This window comes from Glycine max, chromosome 3, assembly GCF_000004515.6.
Source record: "Glycine max cultivar Williams 82 chromosome 3, Glycine_max_v4.0, whole genome shotgun sequence".
NCBI lineage: Eukaryota > Viridiplantae > Streptophyta > Magnoliopsida > Fabales > Fabaceae > Glycine > Glycine max.
In genome coordinates, this window is record NC_016090.4 from 29,669,218 (window position 1) to 29,691,328 (window position 22,111).

General features: G+C 34.3%; 3 protein-coding genes across 7 annotated transcripts; 1 reads left to right on the forward strand and 2 right to left on the reverse strand.

Moving 5' to 3' along the window:
- Positions 1 to 3,678: 3,678 nt before the first annotated feature.
- On the reverse strand, positions 3,679 to 9,246 carry LOC100808057 (putative threonine aspartase). 3 transcript variants are annotated; one of them, XM_003520967.5, is made up of 10 exons: positions 8,935 to 9,172; positions 8,692 to 8,863; positions 7,559 to 7,643; positions 7,308 to 7,389; positions 7,084 to 7,210; positions 6,505 to 6,608; positions 6,238 to 6,401; positions 4,671 to 4,794; positions 4,495 to 4,599; positions 3,679 to 4,218 (listed from the first exon to the last, which is right to left on the reverse strand). In XM_003520967.5, exons 1-10 carry the CDS (start codon positions 9,058 to 9,060, stop codon positions 4,135 to 4,137), a joined length of 1,173 nt encoding a protein of 390 aa, XP_003521015.1. In that variant the 5' UTR covers positions 9,061 to 9,172; the 3' UTR covers positions 3,679 to 4,134. The 3 variants fall into 3 exon arrangements, with proteins under 3 accessions (XP_003521015.1, XP_014629147.1, XP_040870417.1); XM_014773661.3 differs by having other exon boundaries at positions 7,559 to 7,648; positions 8,984 to 9,129; XM_041014483.1 differs by lacking the exon at positions 3,679 to 4,218 and having other exon boundaries at positions 6,167 to 6,401; positions 8,935 to 9,246.
- A 198-nt stretch (positions 9,247 to 9,444) lies between these two features.
- LOC100808589 (ubiquitin-like-conjugating enzyme ATG10) lies at positions 9,445 to 14,056 on the forward strand. 3 transcript variants are annotated; one of them, XM_014773662.3, is made up of 9 exons: positions 9,445 to 9,599; positions 9,903 to 9,983; positions 10,588 to 10,675; positions 11,875 to 12,056; positions 12,140 to 12,190; positions 12,262 to 12,358; positions 12,500 to 12,592; positions 13,204 to 13,301; positions 13,768 to 14,056. In XM_014773662.3, exons 4-9 carry the CDS (start codon positions 11,877 to 11,879, stop codon positions 13,978 to 13,980), a joined length of 732 nt encoding a protein of 243 aa, XP_014629148.1. In that variant the 5' UTR covers positions 9,445 to 9,599; positions 9,903 to 9,983; positions 10,588 to 10,675; positions 11,875 to 11,876; the 3' UTR covers positions 13,981 to 14,056. The 3 variants fall into 3 exon arrangements, with proteins under 3 accessions (XP_014629148.1, XP_006576667.2, NP_001306660.1); XM_006576604.4 differs by lacking the exon at positions 10,588 to 10,675; NM_001319731.1 differs by lacking the exon at positions 10,588 to 10,675 and having other exon boundaries at positions 9,520 to 9,599; positions 12,271 to 12,358; positions 13,768 to 14,049.
- A 925-nt stretch (positions 14,057 to 14,981) lies between these two features.
- LOC100781303 (hemolysin A) lies at positions 14,982 to 21,755 on the reverse strand. Its single transcript, XM_006576605.4, has 9 exons — positions 21,594 to 21,755; positions 21,136 to 21,220; positions 20,488 to 20,567; positions 19,520 to 19,622; positions 19,270 to 19,426; positions 18,445 to 18,573; positions 18,107 to 18,193; positions 16,511 to 16,555; positions 14,982 to 15,306 (listed from the first exon to the last, which is right to left on the reverse strand). The coding sequence occupies exons 1-9, from the start codon at positions 21,700 to 21,702 to the stop codon at positions 15,154 to 15,156; spliced, it is 948 nt and encodes a 315-aa protein (XP_006576668.1). The 5' UTR covers positions 21,703 to 21,755; the 3' UTR covers positions 14,982 to 15,153.
- Between the last annotated feature and the right edge of the window lie 356 nt (positions 21,756 to 22,111).

Consider the following 22,111-nt stretch of genomic DNA (forward strand, 5'->3'; position numbering starts at 1 on the left):
AAGTTATGTATAAACCAATGTACGTGGCAGCTGTATAGCAATTTAGAAGGTTGTTGTTGATTCAGGAAATATCACAAGTAGGTGGTGGGCGATGATCTCGATATGGTTGAGGGTGTTTGTGGGGAAGTGTTTTTGCAACATCACAAAGAAGCAGACTCAGATTTAATATCCAATTTTAATTATTAAAATGTTGTCAGTGATTTTTAGTGTTGGTTTATTCAACATCACATAGTGTTTCAACAATTGTCGTGGTGTGCCGGCAATTCTGTTATCGTGGCCTTTGGGTTCCAGTAGAGATATGAATTCTCTATAGTTGTGTGGTTCATTATTTGGGTTTTAAAAATGGTGGGATAGTTTCATTGGACTTGGTTTCTTTGTTCTCTTTGAAACTGATGTACTGTTTACCGGTTATTATGTAGTTTTGTTTCACATCTTGTGCTGCATCCACGTTTTATTATTAATAAACTTCTCTTTGGCCTTTCAATAAAAAGGATAAAAATAGTTTTTACAAACAGTTGTTTGGGTTTCTGACTAGTTATGAGTTATGATAATTTCTATTTTCCTGCATTTGGTAGACATTGATAGAGTTCATTTAGCCCATACTAAAGAGAGGTGTTCTAAGGAAGAATCAACTAGGCATTGAGGACAGATCACTAATGGCGAAATGTGCTAACCTGTATCAGATATCCAATCAACAACAGCAAACAATTAGCCTCATGGGAAATCACAATTAAGAAGGATGGGAATGGAACTTCAGCTGGAGAAGAAATTTATTCGACAATGAGGCTACAATGGCTGCTGAGTTCATACAGGAAACTGAAATGCTATCAATACAACAGCAGGGAGCAGACTCATGGGTTTGGAGGGCTGACCCGAGTGGAAATTATTCGACAAAATCAGCATATGACATATTGTCGAAAGCAACAAGGGGGTTGTAGATAATAGGCCTTTCGTGGAGTTATGGAAACTTAGGATACCACCTAAAGCGGCAACGTTTGCATGTAGGGGTGGAAATGAGCCAAGTCAAGCCAAGTTTTACTAGGCTTAAGCTCAGCTTGAGTTGAATACGTAAGGCTTAAGTTTGGCTCATTACCTGTCATAGGCTTTTTTTTAAGGCTCGGCTCGGCTTACATAAAAGTCTGGCTTGGCCCACAAGCCTATTTAAAAGCTTGCTTAAAGACGTCTTTGATTAATTAATTATTTTAAAACCTAGTGAAATATTAACTAAAAAAAGAAACTTATAAAATTTTATATAAGTATTGTACAAATTCAAAAATAATTGATAAACAAAATCATATTGAATTCAAGTCGTTAAAGCACAAAGTATATCAAAAGAAAATAAAAAGAGTATAATATTAAAAAATGTATGGATTAGAGATGGTTTACACTAATATAACCAAACAAAAATTATTATTAGGTTAAATTAACAATTTTTAATCCAATTTTTGAATATATAATTATATTAAATATTTTAAAAAAAATATATATCTACAATAATTTCATCTTAGTCTACTCAAGCCATATCTTATATACTATTGATCGAGGCCGTACCCGAATCAAATAAACATTAAAAATGCAATATCTAGGAAATGATCCTAGGTCGTCTCCCAACGAGCAATGATCAACCAAACGTTCATAATAGATAATAATAAAACAGTAACGAATTGGGGGGTTGTTTATTTTTGTAAATTAAACAGCAAGTAAATTTGAATTAGAAAACAATAGAATTAAAACATGTTTCCCCTTTATTCACGAGCAAGTCTCTTATTCTAGATTACGAGAATTTATCCTTAATCAGTTCAACCACTTAATCCAACCCTAAATTAAATTATTAAGCAAAAATTAACATAAAGCTGTCATTATGTGATTGAACAATATATACACCAATTAATCATGAACGAAACTGATCATTAAGCATGAATGTAAATTAAGTGCAGAGACAATTAATCAAGCACTAAGCATGCATGGATTAATAGCAACAAATACAAAGTAATTAGTGAAATGGAAAAACTGATATGTATTCAATAGTAATAACAAAACATCAAAGAGAGTTGGGTTTGATCCTCAAGAGAAAACAATGTTGGAGACTTAACCTTTCATTAATCAGTAGAAATGAAACTGTAGATTGAAGCCGAAACGAAATTGCAGAAAACGAATTTTATTCTACGTGAACAGTGTGCATGAACACTAATAAAAATTAGAATTCTAAAATCCTAGAATTATTCTCCTCTCCAAAAAAAAATTCTATAAACTAAAATCTTGGTGTTGTTATATAGGTCCTCGGTCTCAAAGCTCACAAATCTATTTTAAGTCCAAGCCCATAAACGAAATAAAATAAAATCTGGACAAGATAAGATAAGATTGGATGAAATAAAATCTAGATGGAATAAAATCTGGATAAAATAAAATCTAGATAGAATAAAATCTGGATAAGATAAGATTTGATAAAATAAAGTCTAGATAGAACACTTTATGTAACACACCAACGGGAATGCCGGTAATATTAAGGATACAAGATGGAAATGCTGGTGGATAGACCTTTTTATCTAAAAAGACTTTTTAAAAAGCTTGAGCTTGACCTTTATAGTAAACAAGCCGAGCCGAGCCGAGCCAAGCCTTACATAAGCCGAGCCAAAGGCCCTCGACAAGCAGCTCGGCTCATTTCCACCCCTATTTGCATGGAAGCTCATTAGAAATAGGCTACCGACAAAGGCCAACTTAAGGAGGAGACAAGTGGAGATATGATGTGACGTGCCCATTATGCAACAATATGAAGGAGGATGCAGCACACCTCTTTTTCCAATGCAGCAGAGTACTACCCCTGTGGTGGGAATCATTGTTATGAGTGGGAAAAAAGGTTGTTTTTTCACAGAACCTAATTGAACACTTTATGTAACACACCAACGGGAATGCCGGTAATATTAAGGATACAAGATGGAAATGCTGGTGGATAGCCCTCACGTGGACCATTTGACCACATAGAAACAAAACAGTTTTTTACACACATATTTTCAACACAAGCAAAGTAATGGATGACACACTTCTCCTATTATGGTCATGGCTTAAAGTTATGGAGAAAGACTTCACTATGCATTACAACCAGTGGTCCTCTCAGCTGGGGGATGTATTTGGGTAAATAGGAAAGGGTACTGGCTAGGATTCTCTGTAGTAGATACACCACAACTGTAATCTTGGCCTTGGGTTCAGATGGTATCTAATATTAACCTCTAGGATAGTATTGATAGCAGCTGTGTATATTTCTATTGTTTGTATTTTCAATACCTCTGCTACTTTACATATAATCTAATTACCTATTTTTGCTGAGCAAAAAAAATAATTAGGCATTGAATTATGTCGAAGAATAGCAAATTTCAGTTTAAAAATATAAAATTTCATATGGAAAAATTGGTAAGTTTTATGCTTGCGCACTTGTGATTTATTGATCAACGTATTAGTTACTGTCAAGTTAAGACGTCAAAAAATAATAAATAATTTCTAGAATAATAATAAAGTTATTTAGAATTATATATTATTTATTATACTATTATATTACATTTGAAGTCTTTATATTTTTATATAAGCAAAGAATTTTATTGAAATAAATGAATGGAAAACGCACAAGATGTGCCTAACAAAACAGTACATGGGTAAGAGGAAAACATCAATGCAGGAACAAAATACCATAACATGTTACTACTCATTTCACGCCATGCTGTTCACATCTTAGTACAAATATTGGCTAAAATTCAATAACACAAACAACCATTCCAACACATACTGTTTCCTGCAACTTTTCTTCACCCACGTACCCACTAATTACATTCTACAGTCCATAGAATTTCTTAACAATCCAAAATGAACCTTATATCTATCCAACCAAAATGTCTCAGCCTAAAGTATGCTAATTGTAAATCGAATATAGACTTATATCTATCCAACCAAAATGTCTCAGCCTAAAGTATGCTAATTGTAAATTGAATATAGACTTGCTTTGCACGGGTGAAATTACATATTCTCAGTCCACCAATGTACCGCACAATATTGAAAGATCACAATGCAAGGGAAAATCAATTAGTCTGAATATGAATTTCAACACTTCAGCACTGATGAAATTTGATCCATGGGCATACCCAACTATCCATTTGAAAGATCTATTCGTGCTCCAAATTGATCTATTGCTGTCTTGCTTTGTTGTTTTGTACTCCTAAGAATTGAAACCTGAACCATACCACAATGGAAAAACGTTACTTTTCAAAAGGTTCGCTGAGAAACCATCAGGTTAGAGGAGGCAAAAGGCAAACCAACCAGGCAAAGAAGGTTAAACATGCTAAATTAAAAACATTGATAATAAACCTAAAACATTCTGTAGGCAAATTTTTTTAAGATATTTTGATCATCATTTCATAATGAGCATTTTTAAAAGTTAAAATTTAGAAAAAATAATAATATGAAATCTTCATATGATGGTAAGTCACAAAGTCATAACTATGCTACCTTGGGCCGTTCCATAGAGCTTCCAAAATACCCTACTCCAAAAGACAAGGAAGTGTATGCAGCAGCAATCTCTACAGCTTTCAGCCTTGATGATTTTCCTTGATCCTAAGGAAAATGAAAGTTTAATAATCTTCACAAAATTATTGACAGGAAAAGCTGTAGGACTAGGGACTCACTGTCAAAGATGCATCTGACTGCACAACCAAGATCCCTGCACTGCTATCAGTACCACATTGCCTGCCATCCTCAACAACAGAGCGTAGAATTTTCGTGCAAGCAGAGGCAGCACCAGACTGCGAGCTGAAGGAAATTCAACATTAGAAAAATCTAGTACAATGAATATTGCTATGGAACACACTTAAATAAGCATATGCAACTATGGTGGAAAACATTGTCTTGGCTAAACATATTGGGTGTCTTCCCAGAAACACCGAGAGAGCACTTTCTTCAACACTCCTATTGCAATCTCAACGGTATCAGACTACAAAGATGGCAAACATGGTGGGTTTCTCTGACCTGGTGTATATGGTACCATAGGAACAGGATAGTCTTCTCAAATGAAAGCTTCAATGGTCAAAAATTGATGGATGATGCGTTATTTTTCTGCTGGACTAGGCTTAAAAATATGGAAAAAGGATTCGACATTCCTTTCCATTCCTGGTCTAGCAACATCAGGGCTGGGTTTTGTGTTAGGGGGGGATTGGATTATAGATTTTTTGTGGTTGGGATCCTAGTTTAGACAGATCTATGGCTGCCTAATACCTGCACTAAAGCTTTGCAGGGCATTTATATTTCCTACTATGGGTTCAGTCAGGTTCTTAGTATTTCATGTCTAGCGTTTTGAATCTGCTGTATACCCATCCTCTATATGTATTTTAGTACCTCTGGTACTCATCTATAATATATTCCCTACTTTTGCTGAGCAAAAAAAAAAACTGCACTAAAGCTTATATTAGGACACCATAGCTCTGCACAAAATGACTCTAGGATGTATATACAACAGTGCCACTTGTACTGATTTTATTATAATATATAATACATACATATTTTTTCCAATAAAAAAAAAAAGCATATGCAACAATGCTTAAAAATCAGAAGTTGCAATTTCTGAAGCCAACAACATATAAACTATGCTAGATATTCAAGAGATCATATTTACAACATTAACATGAGAGAGAAACAGCAGTTGAACTACTAGCCTACCAATTCTGCACACCAAGTAAATTTGAGATAAAAATAATGGATTTTTCTCTCATTAAATTTCTCAAGTGGAAAATTTTAAAATATTTTAACAATATGATCTATAACATGTGTCCAACACAATATCTACTGACCCATATTGTTCCATAAAATGTGTCTAATGAGTAAATTTCAATGAAAAGCATCCTTTTAATGCATGTCCTCAGCCTCAAACATAGAATCACAAGTGTAAGTAAATGTTTAAACTTTGAAAATGCCATCTTATTTCTTAGGTGAAATGTCCTTCAGAAAAGAAAAGGTCCCAAATGTGATATATATTCCATTGCATACTATCAATGAAGACGTAGCATAACTTGAGCACACAGACAAGACCCCTATATAAAAAATTCTCCCCCTATCATGAAAATGCAAATAGAAATCTGACTATCTGAGAACCAATCATACAGTGACAATGAAACACAGCACTCCCTACCCCTATATAAAAATTCTCCCCCTATCATGAAAATACAAATAGATATCTGACAATCTGAGAGCCAATCATACAGTGACAATGAAACGCAGCACTCCCTAGCCGCAAATCCTTTCATTAGGTGTTCTCCTGCCCCCGATACGCAACAACCAGCCATGAATGGAGCCCCAAAGGGACCTTTTGATGATGCCCAACAACCTGAACCATACATTGCTGCCAACCCAATGCGTCCACTAACCTGTTGGATATTTTGTACATATAATTACTTGTAATCACTTACAACTCTAACATGGAAGTGCAGAGCACTAGAAGAAATAAAAGCCAAGAAAACCATTCTTCACCTTTAAAGCAATACCACCACTGGAGGCTCCTGATGCTACATGCCCCTCATTATCTATACAAATAACCCCAACAGTGTCCATTACGCGATCTTCCAAAGCACAATCTGCATATGAAAGAGCACATGGCTTTGGCATAATAAAGTTCATAAGGAGTATCAACACTTGTAATAATTGAAGACTTGGAGAAAAGATCCTGACCAAGATCATTCTTTCCAAGCTCTTGTACTTTGCATTGCTATATCTTTTCCGATAATTGAAATGGAACCCAACCAGTTAAATCCCTTAGCAAATTAAGATTACTTCTCAAGAGATGATTTTAGTTTGGGTTTTAGAAAAACAATCTATGATTGGTGCAAAGGCTTAGCTTTATATGTTAACATTAGCTCATGTGACTTCCAAGAGTTTGAAGACTAAATGATCTTCTTCCTCAGTAAGATTGCTTTTAAGATAGTAGGCTTATGCTCATTTTCATGAGCAATGAATCTGTCTAGATTCTTTGGAGCAATTATGTTTATTGATTTCACAGTTTTGGAAGCAGAAAGTAGGGTAAGATCTTGTGGAAGTGTGCCATTAAAATACCTGGTACTGTGGCATTTTGATAGACAGAAGAATCGCCCTCAGGAGTGTTCTCTGTCTTAGATCTAGCAGATTCAACCATGGATTTGTATTTTATCCATTGTGCTTTTGCCCTTTCTGTGACCAGCCACTATATACAGAGTAACGAAGTTACGGTTTTATGGTGGTATGACATATTCAATGACAAGTTCCACTGCAGAATTTAAATCATAAGTGAAAAATATGACCTCATTGGCCTCCTCTATACTTGGTGGCAATGCAATGTCCTTAGACTTGGCCCATTTGCAAGCCCCTTCACCCACCAAGAAGCTGCATAGAGACAAATTCCCATAAGTCCAGCAATAGATATTATCAGGTCGATTTTGTTCATGAGGTGAAAAAAAGAAGAAGGCTTTCTTAATATTAAATATGGTAGTGAGTCTCATGCAGTTATGTAAATGCTTTGGTCAGAAATGCAGAGATGTTGAGCAGTGATTACATTGGAGGAATTCGACCCAACAATGGAGATCCCATCATTTGCTCTTTGGCCAATAAAGCAGCAATTTGTATAGCATTTCGGACACCTGGTCTATAGTGAATGGAATAAATACACAGAAAACTTGACGTAAAATAAAATTCCAAAGTCTTGAGCGAGCAAAAAGTAAAGCTAAAACAGCATTTCATCCACAAAGCATTTGATTACCCAGCAATGTAAAAATTTAGAATCTGCCCAGTTGTTCATGCAGGAGGGAATGAAAATGAACTATTTAGCACACAGTAGAGTCATGCATGTTTGGTTGGGATTAGTTTTGGAGGAACAGTCATTAGTTTAATTATTTTGAAAAAACTGTCCCAGGAGCTGTAAAAGAAATGAGAGAAATGACAGTGACACTCGCTCATGCATCATTTTCCAACACACTTTCTCTTATTGAGGGAATAACTGGCACATTACTTTGTGAAACTTACATAATTTTTACCTGATAATAAAAGAAGTGGTAGAAACAATGCATTCGCCTTAGCAAGTGTGCCCCTAGCATAATAAACTAAGTGAAACACACATGCCATGAAAAATATACATTTTCACATTCCACCTACTAAACCAATTAAGCACAAAGTTTGAGTTTAAAAGCTTATTTACACAGCTTATTTGACTTATCTTATGACATAAACATTTATGTAACTGTTAGGAAAAGCTTATAAAAATCGGTTACAATATGCCTATAAGCTCTTTTCAGCTTTACTTCAATAAGCTCTCTACAATAGCTTATGAAAACACCTTACACCTTACATTATTTCCTCTTTGGTTCTATAAACAACTTTTCCATGATAATCACTTATTCAATAAGTGGTTAATTAAGTTATTTATCCAAACACACCCATATTCCATAAGCTCTTAGAGAGCTTAATGTCGCGAACTTCTTATTGTCTCATAAGCTTATCGAAGGAGTCATAAATAAACTATTTTCATAAGCTCCTTAGAAGCTATTATCATTAACTGTGAAGCATTCAAGCTTAAGCAATAATACAATTGGAGAATTCTCATGTTCCATAAAACAGAGTTTGATTTCAATCACCGTACGTATCTATCTATCATAGAATCAACAATTCTAATCATAACATGAAAGCAAGTACCCGCAACTGCTCCAACAGCGCCAAAAGCACCAGATTTTCCGTCTATAACACTGGCATCGCACTCCACGCCACCGTCTTCGGTCAGATTGGAGCCTCTGCCGGCGTTTGTGCAGGGATCGTCCTCCAGCACTTGGATGGCGGCTACGACGGCGTCTAAGCGCGTTCCCGAACCCTAGAAACACGAAAAGTAGTGAACGGTGAGAAATTGAAGAAGAGAAAGAAGCTAAGGTTAGGTTGGGTTACGTTAGAGAGAACGGACGCGGCGGCGAGGCAAGCGCGGTTCATGGCGGACCTGAGGGCTTTGTCGTTCGACGGAGAGTGGTAACCGGCGCCGACGTGAACCGCCACGAAATACCTCTTTCCCTCCATTTTTTCACGACTTTCCCCCTTCTTTTCTTCCACTTTTTTCTTTCTTTGAAGCTTAGATTTAGAACTCTGTTTGACACGAGCTAGGAAAAATAATAAAATGAAACGAACAAGAAGGGAAATTTTTTCTTAAAATATTTTAAAAAGTTATTTTTATTTTTTCTTTCTTTAATAATTTTTATTATTATTTGTTTTCTCTCAATTTCTTCTTACACGTTATACCATTGATAGGTCATTTTGGAGAGTAATTGAAAGATAAAACAGTGGATAATTAAATTTTTTGCATTTCCTATATCCACTCCCGTTTTTTGAAGTACACTCCCAATTCCTCTTTTCAAAAGCCAAATTACATAAATGACCTTTTTCTTTTAAAACCTCAAAGCAAAGACACTCCCCCTCTGACTCATAGCAGAGCCACCCCCCTCTCTTTAAAGTCGTTTTGTGCATGTTGCAAGCCCTCTTAAACCCTAGCATGTTGGGTTTCGATTCGTGAACGAACAAAAGCTCTCATTCCAGACCGGTGAACGACACGCTCTTGAAAGGTCTTCTGTCGTTTCCTCTTTTATTTTTTAAAAGTTAATTATTAATTAAACTCTACCAATATGTGCACGCACCCACTTTGAACGAAAGCACACTCTTTTTTTTTTTTTTAATGGTTGTTTACCGTTTAAAGGTTATTGTGAACAATTGATTTTAGATTTTGTTTTCCGTCAATCTGTGGTTTTACCAATTCATAATATTTGTTTATCAAGTGACTTGAGCACTGTTTAAATTTCCCAATTTGATGTGTTTGAAGTTTTAACCTTTTCTTTTATGTGAATAACGCTGCTTACATTTCTTCACAGGAGAAATTGTATGAATGGATTCTCAGGCAACAACAAGAAGGATCTAAGGTGGCCACCATTGATGTTGTTACCCATTTGCAGGTTTTATTTTCTAGTCTCTGCAATTTTACAGATATCTTTTTAAATTTTGGAATATAGATTCCGGAATATTGTAATTTGTATTCCAAAAAGTACTTTCCGGAATAGAAAATCTCCAAACACATTTCGGAAACAACTTTCTAGAATACTCCTTCTTGTCTCGATTGTAATAATAAAAAAGACATACTTCAGACTTATTAAGAACATTAGTTAATTTGATTAAATGGTGTCATTTTCAATTAAAAAACAAACACTTTTCCTAAACTATACTTCATTGGAACTTGATATCAAACATAAAAAAAGTTCTTAGCCTTATTAAAGAAAAGATATTTGGAGAGAGTCTCATTAAATAAGATATAGGTAAGTGAAATTTGCTCATATGAGACAAAAAAATAAGAGGCTTTTGTTGCTTATAATCGAGACTAGAGGGAGTATATTTGTTATATTTTAAGAAGTAATTTCCGGAATATTTTTTGAGATTTTCTATTCTAGAAAGTACTTTCTGAAATACATCTAAACCAACATTACGGAAACGAATTTCCGTAGTAATGATTAAACAGCACTTCATCATTCCAAAATCAAAAAATTGAAAAGGAAAGAAACAAAGTTTTGTGCAGGTACCTGATTTCTCATAGCTTCAATCATCGCGTATTCTTCTAACAATCAAAGTCTCAATATAATGGAATGATTATTTGGTAAAATTTTAATACCTTCAATTGACAAAAGATGGGAAGAGGGAAAATTGATGAGAAAGGATGAGAATGGTTTAGAGAACAATCAGATAGAATACAGAGAATAGGGTTTACATTTTGTTATAATATATAAGGGGAGTGTACAAGGTATTTTGGGTATATAGAATATTTATTAAGTAAAAATTTAAAGAAACAATAAAAGGATAGTGTACTTAGGAAAAAAGGGGAGTGGATATAGTAAATGTTTTTTGTTTAGTTAATTTAGTATTATAGATAACAAATGAGAGTTAACCGCAGGATGAATTTATCGCATTTTTTGTATATTTGGAGATTAAATTTAAATTTTTTATTTTTCAAGGATCAATGTGTAACACGCTCACACTTTTAGCTTAGTTGGTTGAGTAGAGTGTGTGAGTGTTGTAAATTCTAGTACTGTGTTCAATTCCTATGGATAAAAAAAAATATAAAATGGAAATTCTTCTCAAACTTGACCCAAAATGACAGTGCTTTACGCTGCCCATTTCTGAATGAACGAACAAAAACGTGTGCATTGTTGCCCAATAGTACACGTTATTGTTGTTTGAACTCCACTCCACCCCGCCCACCCTAGTTCCTTTCATGCCTAGAGTCTGCAATAGGAGAGGTATATGCTAGATAATTGCATCATTCTACGATATCTAATTATTTGATGGTTCAATACTTATTTTTTATGTTTGATTTTTTTTTTTCGGCTTGACAATTGTGATTAATTTGTTTTTTTTCATTTTCTTTGTGTTTATTAGTATTGTAATTTGTCTGGATTGTTCAACTTGTTTTGATTTTTGAGACATCAATGTTTATGTTACTGTCTTGCTTGCCCATGTAAGATCCAAATTCTGAGGATTCTTGTTTCTTGAGGTTGTGTTCATCATACAACATAGGAATGTGATATTTCATAAACAGAGCGAATATGCTGTATTGCCATAGTATAAGAGTTCCCTTAGAATAAATAGGAACAGGTTCAGAGTTAGTTACGCTAGGAATTATGCATTTAGGAATTTAGATTTGAGAACTGAGAAAAAGGCTCTATTGTGAAAGGGGAAGCCGGCAGAAGAAGAATCTTTAATCCTTGAATTCTTATAATGAATCTAAGCAATATCCTTATGGATTAACAGCTGAGCTAATGCATACTTGATCATAAGAAATACATCTCCTCTTTCTAGGTATGGACTTAAAAGATGATGCTGTTAAGGGCATAGTCCCTTGGGATGGGACTCTCTCTTCATTTGATTTTTCCCTTTCTGCTCATACATTTTCTGACAAGTGGAAAAGGTTCAATCCTTCCTTTCCTGCATGGAAGTGGATCACATGTCCAAAACAACATCATTTGGTTGCTTCTCATAAGGTGGGGTTTTGTAATTAGATTTCTAAATCCTCTGCATTATTATTGCTCTATTCTTAGCAGCTTTCTTGGTTTTTGTCTGTCAGGTGGAAGGATACTTATCCCTGGAGAACATGTGCCATATCAAATCAAGTCAGGTCTGCCAGCAATTTAGTTTACTATTGCATTCTTAACAGTGGAGTAGATGTAAATTACTGGATTGTAATAGTCATTACAGGAACAAGAGAGTGATAGAAGTCTCACATGGAAAGAAGAGTCCAACATCTCACAGAGAGAAGAGCCCTTTGATAAAGCAACTTTAGTATGTATGTATGGCCTAATTGTTATTCATAGTCTAACTTGCGTTTTTCTCACACCATAAACTTGGTTACTAGTATTCGTGGCAGTTTCAGCATTCTTTCCCTGATTCCTAGTTCTTATAATAATGTATTTTTTCCTCCTACTAGGTCCAGAGCATGAAGTAAACCACTATGATTTTCATATTGTCTACAGTGCTTCATATAGAGTTCCAGTCTTGTACTTCCGTTCGTACCGTAGTGGTATGTTTACTTTTCTATCTATGGAGTTTATGTATGATAAAAATCTTGTTGGATGCACAATTGTTAATTATGTTTTAAAACAGTTTTTAAAGCCAAGTCCACCGTATGGTTGTTTTATTAGAAAACTGGTTGCTTGAAGTGATCCAGTGGTCCTGTTCAATGTTTATGTTGGTAGATGTGGATACTAGAAATGCTAGTTACATAAATAATCCTGCGCAGTTTATAGCTTATGGTTATACCATAATGCCACTGTAATTGAAGCTGTGGTTGGATTTGAAACTTCTTTGTGGTCGTTGAAGATATTTAATTAGAAAAATGGGGGGAAGTAAACTACACGGAAGAAACTACAGTTTTATATTCTATCACCTAGGTTGATGGTGTTGACTTTTTTTAATATAGATGATTATACAAATAGGTCTCTTAAATCTTCTGTTCTTATCATCAATTAGCAATGAAAAAAACTGTGTTTCTGCCTGTATGCTGAATTGTACTATCACATTTATCTACTTCTACATTCTTATATTTTAGCATATAATGCAAATTTGTTATTGTAATAAATGATATTCACAGTCACTATATATTTGATACCATGATACTGTTTAATTATGTAGATGGGCAACTTTTGCCGTTTAATGAAATTGAAAAGGACCTTCCTGGTCACTCTGCAAAGTTACGGTCAGAATCCAAATGGACATTTATAACTCACGAGGTAAATCACTTTCTTCCATCTTTCTTTTTCTTTTATTTTTTCCATCAATTTTTTGTTATAAAATTTTCATGATTATGGTGTACTAAAATTTTGCCTCTGTTGGAAATATACCAAAAAATATATTAATGAGTTCTATAAATAGATATGAAAGGAAAATGCACAAACTAAGGATAAGACATGCCTTTAAAGTTTTCAATAGCTGAACACCATAAAAATTGGTCTGCAAATGCAAATAGCGGTAACTTCTACTTCTGTAATCTGTGGATTCCTTTTAGAACACACAAGGGAATGAAGTATTACTTCCAGATGGGTTGATTGATGTTAGCAAAAATGTTTTTACCTAGTTTTTAACCACATTTTATATTAAAAGTAACCATGATTAATCTGCATCTGCAAGACCTTATCACTAGACTTGTTCATAACCCCTCTAGCTTACATTAAATTATTTTATTGATATATCTTGCAGGAACATCCATATTTGAACAGGCCATGGTACAAATTACATCCATGTGGGACAAGTGACTGGATGAAGCTTCTCTTTCATAGTGACTCATCTTTGAACAAAAATGGTTTTGTTATTGAACAGTATTTGATTTCCTGGTTCTCGGTCATTGGACAAGTTGTTGGTCTTAAAATTCCTTTGGAAATGCTGGATACTGTAGTTTCTAATGATTCTTAGACGCTTATTCATACTTACAGAAAAATAAAATAAAGAAAAAGAGGACAAGGAAAAAGTTTCTGCACGCCACATTCAATTACTGTTGCAGTTGTCATATTTTTTATTGGCCTCTGTTAGTTGTTAACTGTGGTTGACATTTGTAAGTAACAATTTTGCTCAAGCATTAAATGAAACGGTAAATATATATTTTGACATGCTTTTACTGGTAAATGGATCATGCTATTGAAACTTAATATGCAGCGACGAGTGCTGAATGGTAAATTGACTAGGGAAGATGACTCAGTTTCGACTGATTAAAAGGTTTTTCACTTCAGTTCATCCTTAGTCAAGTATAAATTTAAGATAAATACTAGTTAACTTTTTTTAACGCACGCTTTAAAATATTTTATAATTATTGACTGAGATTTATTGAAAATCAAACATTTTATGTTAATATTTCACTTATTACTTAATGAGTTCTATTTATAATTTTGTAATATTTAATAAATTTTAATGAATAGTAAAGAGTGATCATTGATCCAAGACAAAAAAATTAATGTCTTTTAACTATGTTAACCATGAATTGTTGCTGGTGGGGGCATATTAATTGCTAAATTGCTATTACTAATCATCATAAAACCTTATAATTTTAATTTAACTCAATATTTTTCAATGTATGTACATATTGTAATTCTAATGGGTACTTACATAGAAATCTCCAGAATTTCCATTTATTTTTTACGTGTGATTAACTTATTGCCAGATAGAAAATAAATTTAGTAAATGGTAAGAGTTCTTTGAACTTGAAATGTCATCACTTCCCAACTTCATTTAGAACCAAGATGACAAGGCAGGCTTAACAGCTCCTCACCATTTTTCATTTCACCATGTGCCCATAAGACAAGTAATAGTAATAAAAAGGAAATAAATGTCCAAGAAATAGGCGAATAAGGAATTAACCGATGCAGCTTTGGTAATTGCATTTCCATGCTCAAAATACCATGTTTATATTATCCATCACATTCATTAATCATTTTCTTTTCTTTTAATGGTTCATACAAAATTTGATCACTATCATTCAATGCCACAACAACTCAGCACTATACAAGAATACAGCTCCCCCGCATATTACATCTTCGAAACGGGCAACCATCTCCTAAGGATGAAAAAATGCATTTATATAAATTATATGATCTACTCCAGATCTTCAGGAACCCTTGTATTATGGGTTCTGTTGAAGTGAACAAGGAATTCTATATTACCCTCAGCACCTTTCAGAGGAGACTCAATCCATCCTTTACAACAGAAACCAAACTTCTCTACTCCCTTTACAATCTTCTCAAGGACCTGCATTGCAGAAATCAATCACTTTCATTTTGTGTTAGTTACAAGCCAATGTTGTATTAAAATAATTCAACAACAAATAAACACAGCTACAAATATCAGAAATTGTTTAGTAGTTTTTATTCTACTGTTTACCTAATATTATAAATAAAATAAGTGTTTGAGCAAACACCAATGAATACTTAAATTGAGACAGAAGTTACTCAGATGTTTGCTCTCCTGCATTCTTATGTATGAAGTTTCAACATTTTGCAAGGTGCGGTTACTAATATTCACCAACTGCAGTTAATGCAGGGATCCTAACCCAAGACTGCTGCTAGGCATTGCAATCATGAAACAAATCTCGAAATAATTATACGTGCAGAGCTTAAGGGAGTTGATGCTTGAATTTCATATTACACAAATCAAATGTATAACACAACAGACAGACCAGAGATCTAAACTTCATTTTATTGCTAGAATTTTCCTAGTCAGCATCCTTCTTTCGGTTTATTATAAAATATATTTTTTTTAAGAGAATAAATAAAGAACAGAATCCCCCACATATGAATCACAGTACGAGTGTCTTATGGTAAAAATTAGGCTAAATAACCATTTTGGTCCTTTATCTTTTTTTTATCACTTTGATCATTCATCTTTTAAAAAGTTCATTTTGATCATTTATCTTATTTAAAAGGTTAAAAATGATTGTTTATCTTTTAAAAAGTTCACTTTGGTACCTTATCTTATTTAAGAGATTCATTTTGTTACTTGATTTTTTACTTAACAATGCTCGTGTATTTATTTTACTTTTTTTAATAATTTATTATGAGAACAAAAAATACAACAGAGGATATGGAGTTGTCCTAGGAAAACCAAAGAGTATACGAAGCAAAACAACTGGAAGAAAATAGTACTATTAGCTCGAAGAGTTCTCCAATTCCTTTGTAGAACAATTTGAGAGTCTTACTTAAAACAGCACAAGCAGAAACCCAAAGAGAAGCCATATTGCTGTAAAGACTACTCTGTCCCATATACGGAGTGATGTCTTGTTTAGACTTGGCTATTTTGAATTAGATGGAGTTTAGAAGGGGACAAAATTGAATAGAGGGCAGAATATAAAGCATATGTGGTTCCACACTTGTATTCAAATAGTTCTATTTCTACTAATTAGAGTTTGAGCAATGTTAGAACAAACAATCTAATCAAATAGCCAAAAATCACGCACCTCTTGATGAACAGCAGGATCTTTCACTATTCCGCCTTTTCCTACCTTCACATAAAATGATATTCAAATTTTAGAAATGTTTATTTACAGGAGACTGGGACAACAATGATGATTATTCAATAGAAAACCATAATCCCACTTGCATACAGTGATACATTGGTAATATTATTTTATTATTTCATTGACACGTGTATATTGGGGGGAAAAATTGTGCATGTGTGTTTTCATGGATTCTATATTGACAGACACAATTGTGAGATTATGTTTTAATGTTATTCATGATATTGTATTTATTATTAGAATATTCTATTTCCTATTAATCAATAATTGATTGATCTTGTAATCAATACTCACTGATTTCCTTTTCCATATTATAAATAGCATGAGGTATGGTCTACATTGACACACAACATTACAATAAAACACGGTTAATATGGGTATCAGAGCTAGGTTTTTCTGGATAGAGGAATAACGTAAGGAGTTCTCCACCGGGGACCTACTGTCCCTGGTAGACCTTTCTGCTCACTACCCATCTTCCAGCAACCCTTTCTCCTTTCCCAATGACTTTTTTGGCGACTGCCACCGCCTTCACGCACCAAACAGTTTTGGTTCCCTTTTGTTTTTTTTCCTCTTTTCTCAGCCGCAGCCCCCTTTGTCGCATGAATAGTACTGCAACTGCTGCAAGCACTATTCACCCCCACTGCACTGCCTTTTTGCCGGTGTGCCCAGACGACCGGAAGCGTCTTCCTCCGGCAACCCTATTTCACTATGTTTGGCTTTGTTTTGTCGCTTTTTGGCTGATCCATAGTCCAGCGACCGCACAATCGTGCTTCGTCTCTTTCTGGCGACCTTTCTGAAGACCGTTACACCATCCACATGCGCAGTCAACTCAAAACACCGCCACATGCGACCCCATGCAGGGTCCTAGCACGTGAAGTTCATGCACACGATGCATGATGCATCTCCAACCAATGTCACACTGGTCTTTTCTTCCTCCACCTCAAGGTATCCCTGTGGATCTTTCTGCTTTTTTCACAGGTGAACAATACCTGTCGCCATTGCCAAAGACCGCCATGCCATCCATGTGCGCAGCCAACTCAAAACACCGCTGCACGTGGCCCCACGCAGGGCACTGGGACATGAAGTTCACGCACACAACACGCGTGATGCATCTCTAGTGAGCATCAGACTGGTCTCCATCGTCACTGTGGGCCTTCTTTTCTATCGGGTTGACCACATTTGTAACAATCTTGGCTCATATCACACATGCTCCAGCTTGAGGGGGAGTGGGAGATTGTTTTAATATTATTCATGATATTGTATTTATTATTAGAATATTCTATTTCCTATTAATCAGTAATTGATTGTAATCAATATTGATTTCCTTTTTCATATTATAAATAGCATGAGGTGTGGTCTGCATCAACACACAACATTACACTAAAACACTGTTACAACAATCTATGCAGCAAAAGGAACAACTCAACATCACATTGGCAATATTAGCCAAGTAGAGAATATTTAAATGAATATTATTATTGCTGACAATATCAATTCGAACAGAAAAATAATATAATAGGAGTTTGTATCCCTTACTTGAGATCTACGAGCTTCAAATTGTGGTTTAACCAAAGTCACTAAAGCTGCATTTTCCTTCATGACATTGACCACGGCAGGCATGACCTATAAAAAGAATAAAAGAGCATTTAGTGGATCAAGAAGGCTAACCATACAGCAAATTCTTAGATCAGCAAAAATCATCTCAAATGTCTCCTCTCCATATCCTTCTCTGGTTGCTTACAAAGGATGGTCAACCACTTAATAATCAAGAGAATAAGGAAACAAGATCAAGATGGTAAACTTTTCATTTAAACTAAAATATTTTCCTTGTAATAGAAGTATAGGACAATGTTTGACCTGATTTCAGAGCTTACCAAGAGAATAGAGATGAATGAGAGGTCTAAAGTCACCAAATCAACATTTTGTGGGAGTTCAGCAAGATATCTTAAATTTGTCCGTTCTATCACTGATACACGCTCATCTCTTCGAATTTTGTCAGCTACCTAAGTTAATAATCATTACCAACAGTCCAGCAGAGAATCATTATGCATGATTGATATGCAATGAAAATGAAGAAATGTAGTTGGGAAAGTTCATAGGAATTAAGTGTATATAAATCTTCTAAAGGAAATCTAAATTAGATAGACACCAAAAACCACATTTCCACATCATGGTTAACCTAAAAAATGAGATAAATTATTAAGATGAGTTTACTGGATTTGCACAAAAGTTCTCAAGTTATTAAATTCAAAGATTTTACTTTAAATGTTCAAAGGGAAGTTCCTCAAAAATGAAATTCCAAAAGTACATGTTCAATGGTGCCCATATAGGAAGAATATATAAATGCATTATATAATGCAAAAGTAACTTCTAGTAAATTATACTTCAACAAAAAAAACCTTGTGAGTTTTACCCATAAGACCATATTGGTTCAGCAGCAAACATACAGCAACAATTCTTCCCCTTACCCATAAAATGACGAAAATGTATTTCTATTTATAAAACAATTGATATATTTATCTATCATTTAACATCTTAAGATACAGTTAAGTTTTATTTGCAACTACAAGAAATCAAGCATTTTGTTGCCATAATTTCATCAATCCCCCACAAGTCACCTTGCCACCCCCTCCCCCCAATCACTATCAATATCACATTTCTAACGTAACCTAAAAACAATGAATTATTTAACCAGTTACCTGTCCATAACCTACGTCAACTCCGTAAACATGTGATGCACCATACTGAAGTAAGCAGTCAGTAAATCCTCCAGTTGACAGCCCAGAATCAAGAGCTACTTTACCAGTAACATCAACACCAAGCTGTTCAATGGCAGCTTCTAACTTGTGTCCAGCTCTGTGTTGATATAAAAAAACCAAACAACATTACAGTTTCACCAAAGTTGCAGCTGAGAAATTATTTCAAGTAAATAGAGCTTGATGGCTTCACCTACATACATATTTGGGAATATCAGCTATTATCTCCACAACAGCTTTGTCAGGCACAGGGGTACCAGCTTTATTTATCACCTTCCCATCCACATATACTTTTCCTGCATCCCATATGTTATCAATATTTTTTTAAAAATATAGTCTTTTCTTACAATGAGCATGCATAAAAAGAGTCTATATGACAAATTACTCTAGATTGCCAAAATAAACATTCACATACATTTGAGTGTATTGAGTAAATGATAGATGACACAAAGAGAAAGAAAGAGAAAAGGAATAAGGTTCTGAATCATATTAGTTGCACTGCCACTACTCTGTTTTTTGAGTTAAATTATATATTTGACCTGAAGTTTTAAAGTGGTTCAAACCTGATTCTACTCTAATTTGATGGATTTCATCAAGCAGAAGTTCAATTAAAGTTATGCTTTTAGGACAGCATGCCAACATACAAATCAACTTATGTAATTTCAGATAAAACTATAAAAGGATATTTCATATATCCAGATGCTATAATGCTAGATCATGATCTCTGACCTTCTCTAAGAGCTGAAGAAAAGGTTACAAATAATGCTTTACACCTCAGTGCAAACCTCATAACAAATGATATCATTACTACCACATGCTAATACAAGCTAGCATTGCTAATTAAAAAACAAAAGAAGATCCAAGGCCGTACAATCACTTTTGATCAAATAATCTTTTACGATAGAAGAAAATATTAAAAGGAGAGAAGGTAAAAGCAGGGAGGGTAACAAACCCTAATAAACAGAAAGACATTAAGAAAACAGCAAAGAAATTGGTTCAATCTCTTTTTATATCAGCAATATAAATTCTCTTTGACAAAAAAAGAAGTAACTGAAAGAGAGAAAGGGAAGAGATACAAAACAGAGGAAAAGAACTGTTATATTTAGCTGTTTGACCAAGCATGTACATACTACATTGGAAATAAAAACTGAAATTAGTTACCTTGCAAAATCCATGACTGGATGATGGATCTACTATATTGCTGATATTTTTCAACACATATTTCATCCAGCCGCTTTTTCCTATAAGGTAAATGCACAAATAGATACAACACATTTCAGTTCCATCAGTAACATATTAAAAATATGTATATAGCCACAATGGTTGAAAAGACTCTCCCAATGATACCAAAAGCATAACACTAGAAAGAAGATTGCAAGGTAATCCCACCATAAATCTTGTAAAGAATTTCGTAATGTTTTAGAGCACATCCACATTAAAATGGTAAACTTATTGTGCTCTTAATGTGAGTGTTATCATCATCATCCTTGCCAAAAGCACATGTATCATGACATTATATTACCATCACCAAGCTAATAAAAAGAAATGATAGCTTTACCACCAATCACTACAACTTCAAGAGTGAATCACTAACACAATAAGTCTTCAATTAGAAAACAATATATAACTCCAAAACAATTTACACTATTTTCCTTTATCAAGTTGGTTAAACCAAAACACCATGACATACATGATGATGCAACCACCAGCATGGTTGGAGCCTGGCACCACTTTGTTCTCCCGAATGACTCAAAAACAGACAAATTGTGTAAGAATCAATGCATTGAACCATGAGACGCGAAAGCTTACTTCTTCACTTGCAAAACCTTTTCTGATTTTGCAGTAGCATAGCTCCGGAAAGAAGTTGGAATCTGAACATTGTCTTCGCATCTCACTAGAGTTAATTCATGAAAAAACAACAGTAAGAATATCAGTGCACCACCACCACATTTTTCATCATCATCATCATCATCATCATTATTATTATTATTATTATTAAGAAGGAATCCTGTTAGAAGTTAATTTGTCAACAACTTGTATATACAAATAGAACTTAATCATAATACACAGAATATAAAAATATGTATTTTACACTGTTATCCACTCATGAGTTGGAATAATATTGTAAGATTGTTAACTTTTGAAGTAATTAACTTAAAATTGATCGAGTGTGCAACAATAGTAGTGTATCAAAATTAAACTCAAACAAATAATAACAAATAACAATAATTTGAGGGGTCATTCGAAAATATTGAAAGAGAGCTTACCCGACAATGGGAGCTTCGGATTTCGTAGCCGAGAAAGAAAAGTTAAGGTTGTCTCGTTCTGCAAACCTCGTGAGATGGTTAAGGGGTGTTTCAGAAATTGTAAAGCCATTTTTCTGATGAATGAAGCTTTTCTCGTAGTCGAATGAAGGAACACACGCTGTTCTCTGTTTTCCGATGATAAAAACATTGACAGGTTGAATTTAGGCCCATCAAGAGTATTGGGCCTGCCTGTCTTGTCTTTCATTAGGCCTTTTCTTCCTCTACCTTATAATTATAAACTTACACTTAAAATTTACTACACATCACTCTCAAAATATCCGTCATTAAGGGGTAGGTATACAGATCCGTCTGGTTGATTTAAGAACCGGACTACGGGGCCCACATTTTTTCACGGGCAGGATAAAGTTCAATCCGTGAAAAATTAAATGGACTAATCTTTGAGTTGTGTCTGGCTTGCAATTAAACAAGTCTCTTGTGGACCTAATAAAAAAGATTTAAATTTTTATTTTTTAAAAAAG

Excerpts from the sequence above, each read along its gene's own strand:
- LOC100808057 (XM_003520967.5), bottom strand. The coding sequence starts at position 9,060 with ATGGAGGGAAAGAGGTATTTCGTGGCGGTTCACGTCGGCGCCGGTTAC. Across the intron at positions 8,864-8,934 it reads CCGCGTCCGTTCTCTCTAAC|GGTTCGGGAACGCGCTTAGA; the intron begins GTAACCCAACCT and ends TCGTGTTTCTAG. Across the intron at positions 4,219-4,494 it reads GCTCTATGGAACGGCCCAAG|GTTTCAATTCTTAGGAGTAC; the intron begins GTAGCATAGTTA and ends GGTATGGTTCAG.
- LOC100808589 (XM_014773662.3), top strand. The coding sequence starts at position 11,877 with ATGGACTTAAAAGATGATGCTGTTAAGGGCATAGTCCCTTGGGATGGG. Across the intron at positions 12,057-12,139 it reads ATTTGGTTGCTTCTCATAAG|GTGGAAGGATACTTATCCCT; the intron begins GTGGGGTTTTGT and ends TTTGTCTGTCAG. Across the intron at positions 13,302-13,767 it reads GGACATTTATAACTCACGAG|GAACATCCATATTTGAACAG; the intron begins GTAAATCACTTT and ends TATATCTTGCAG.
- LOC100781303 (XM_006576605.4), bottom strand. The coding sequence starts at position 21,702 with ATGGCTTTACAATTTCTGAAACACCCCTTAACCATCTCACGAGGTTTG. Across the intron at positions 20,568-21,135 it reads AAGGTTTTGCAAGTGAAGAA|GAAAAAGCGGCTGGATGAAA; the intron begins GTAAGCTTTCGC and ends TTTACCTTATAG. Across the intron at positions 19,623-20,487 it reads CCAGTCATGGATTTTGCAAG|GAAAAGTATATGTGGATGGG; the intron begins GTAACTAATTTC and ends TATGGGATGCAG.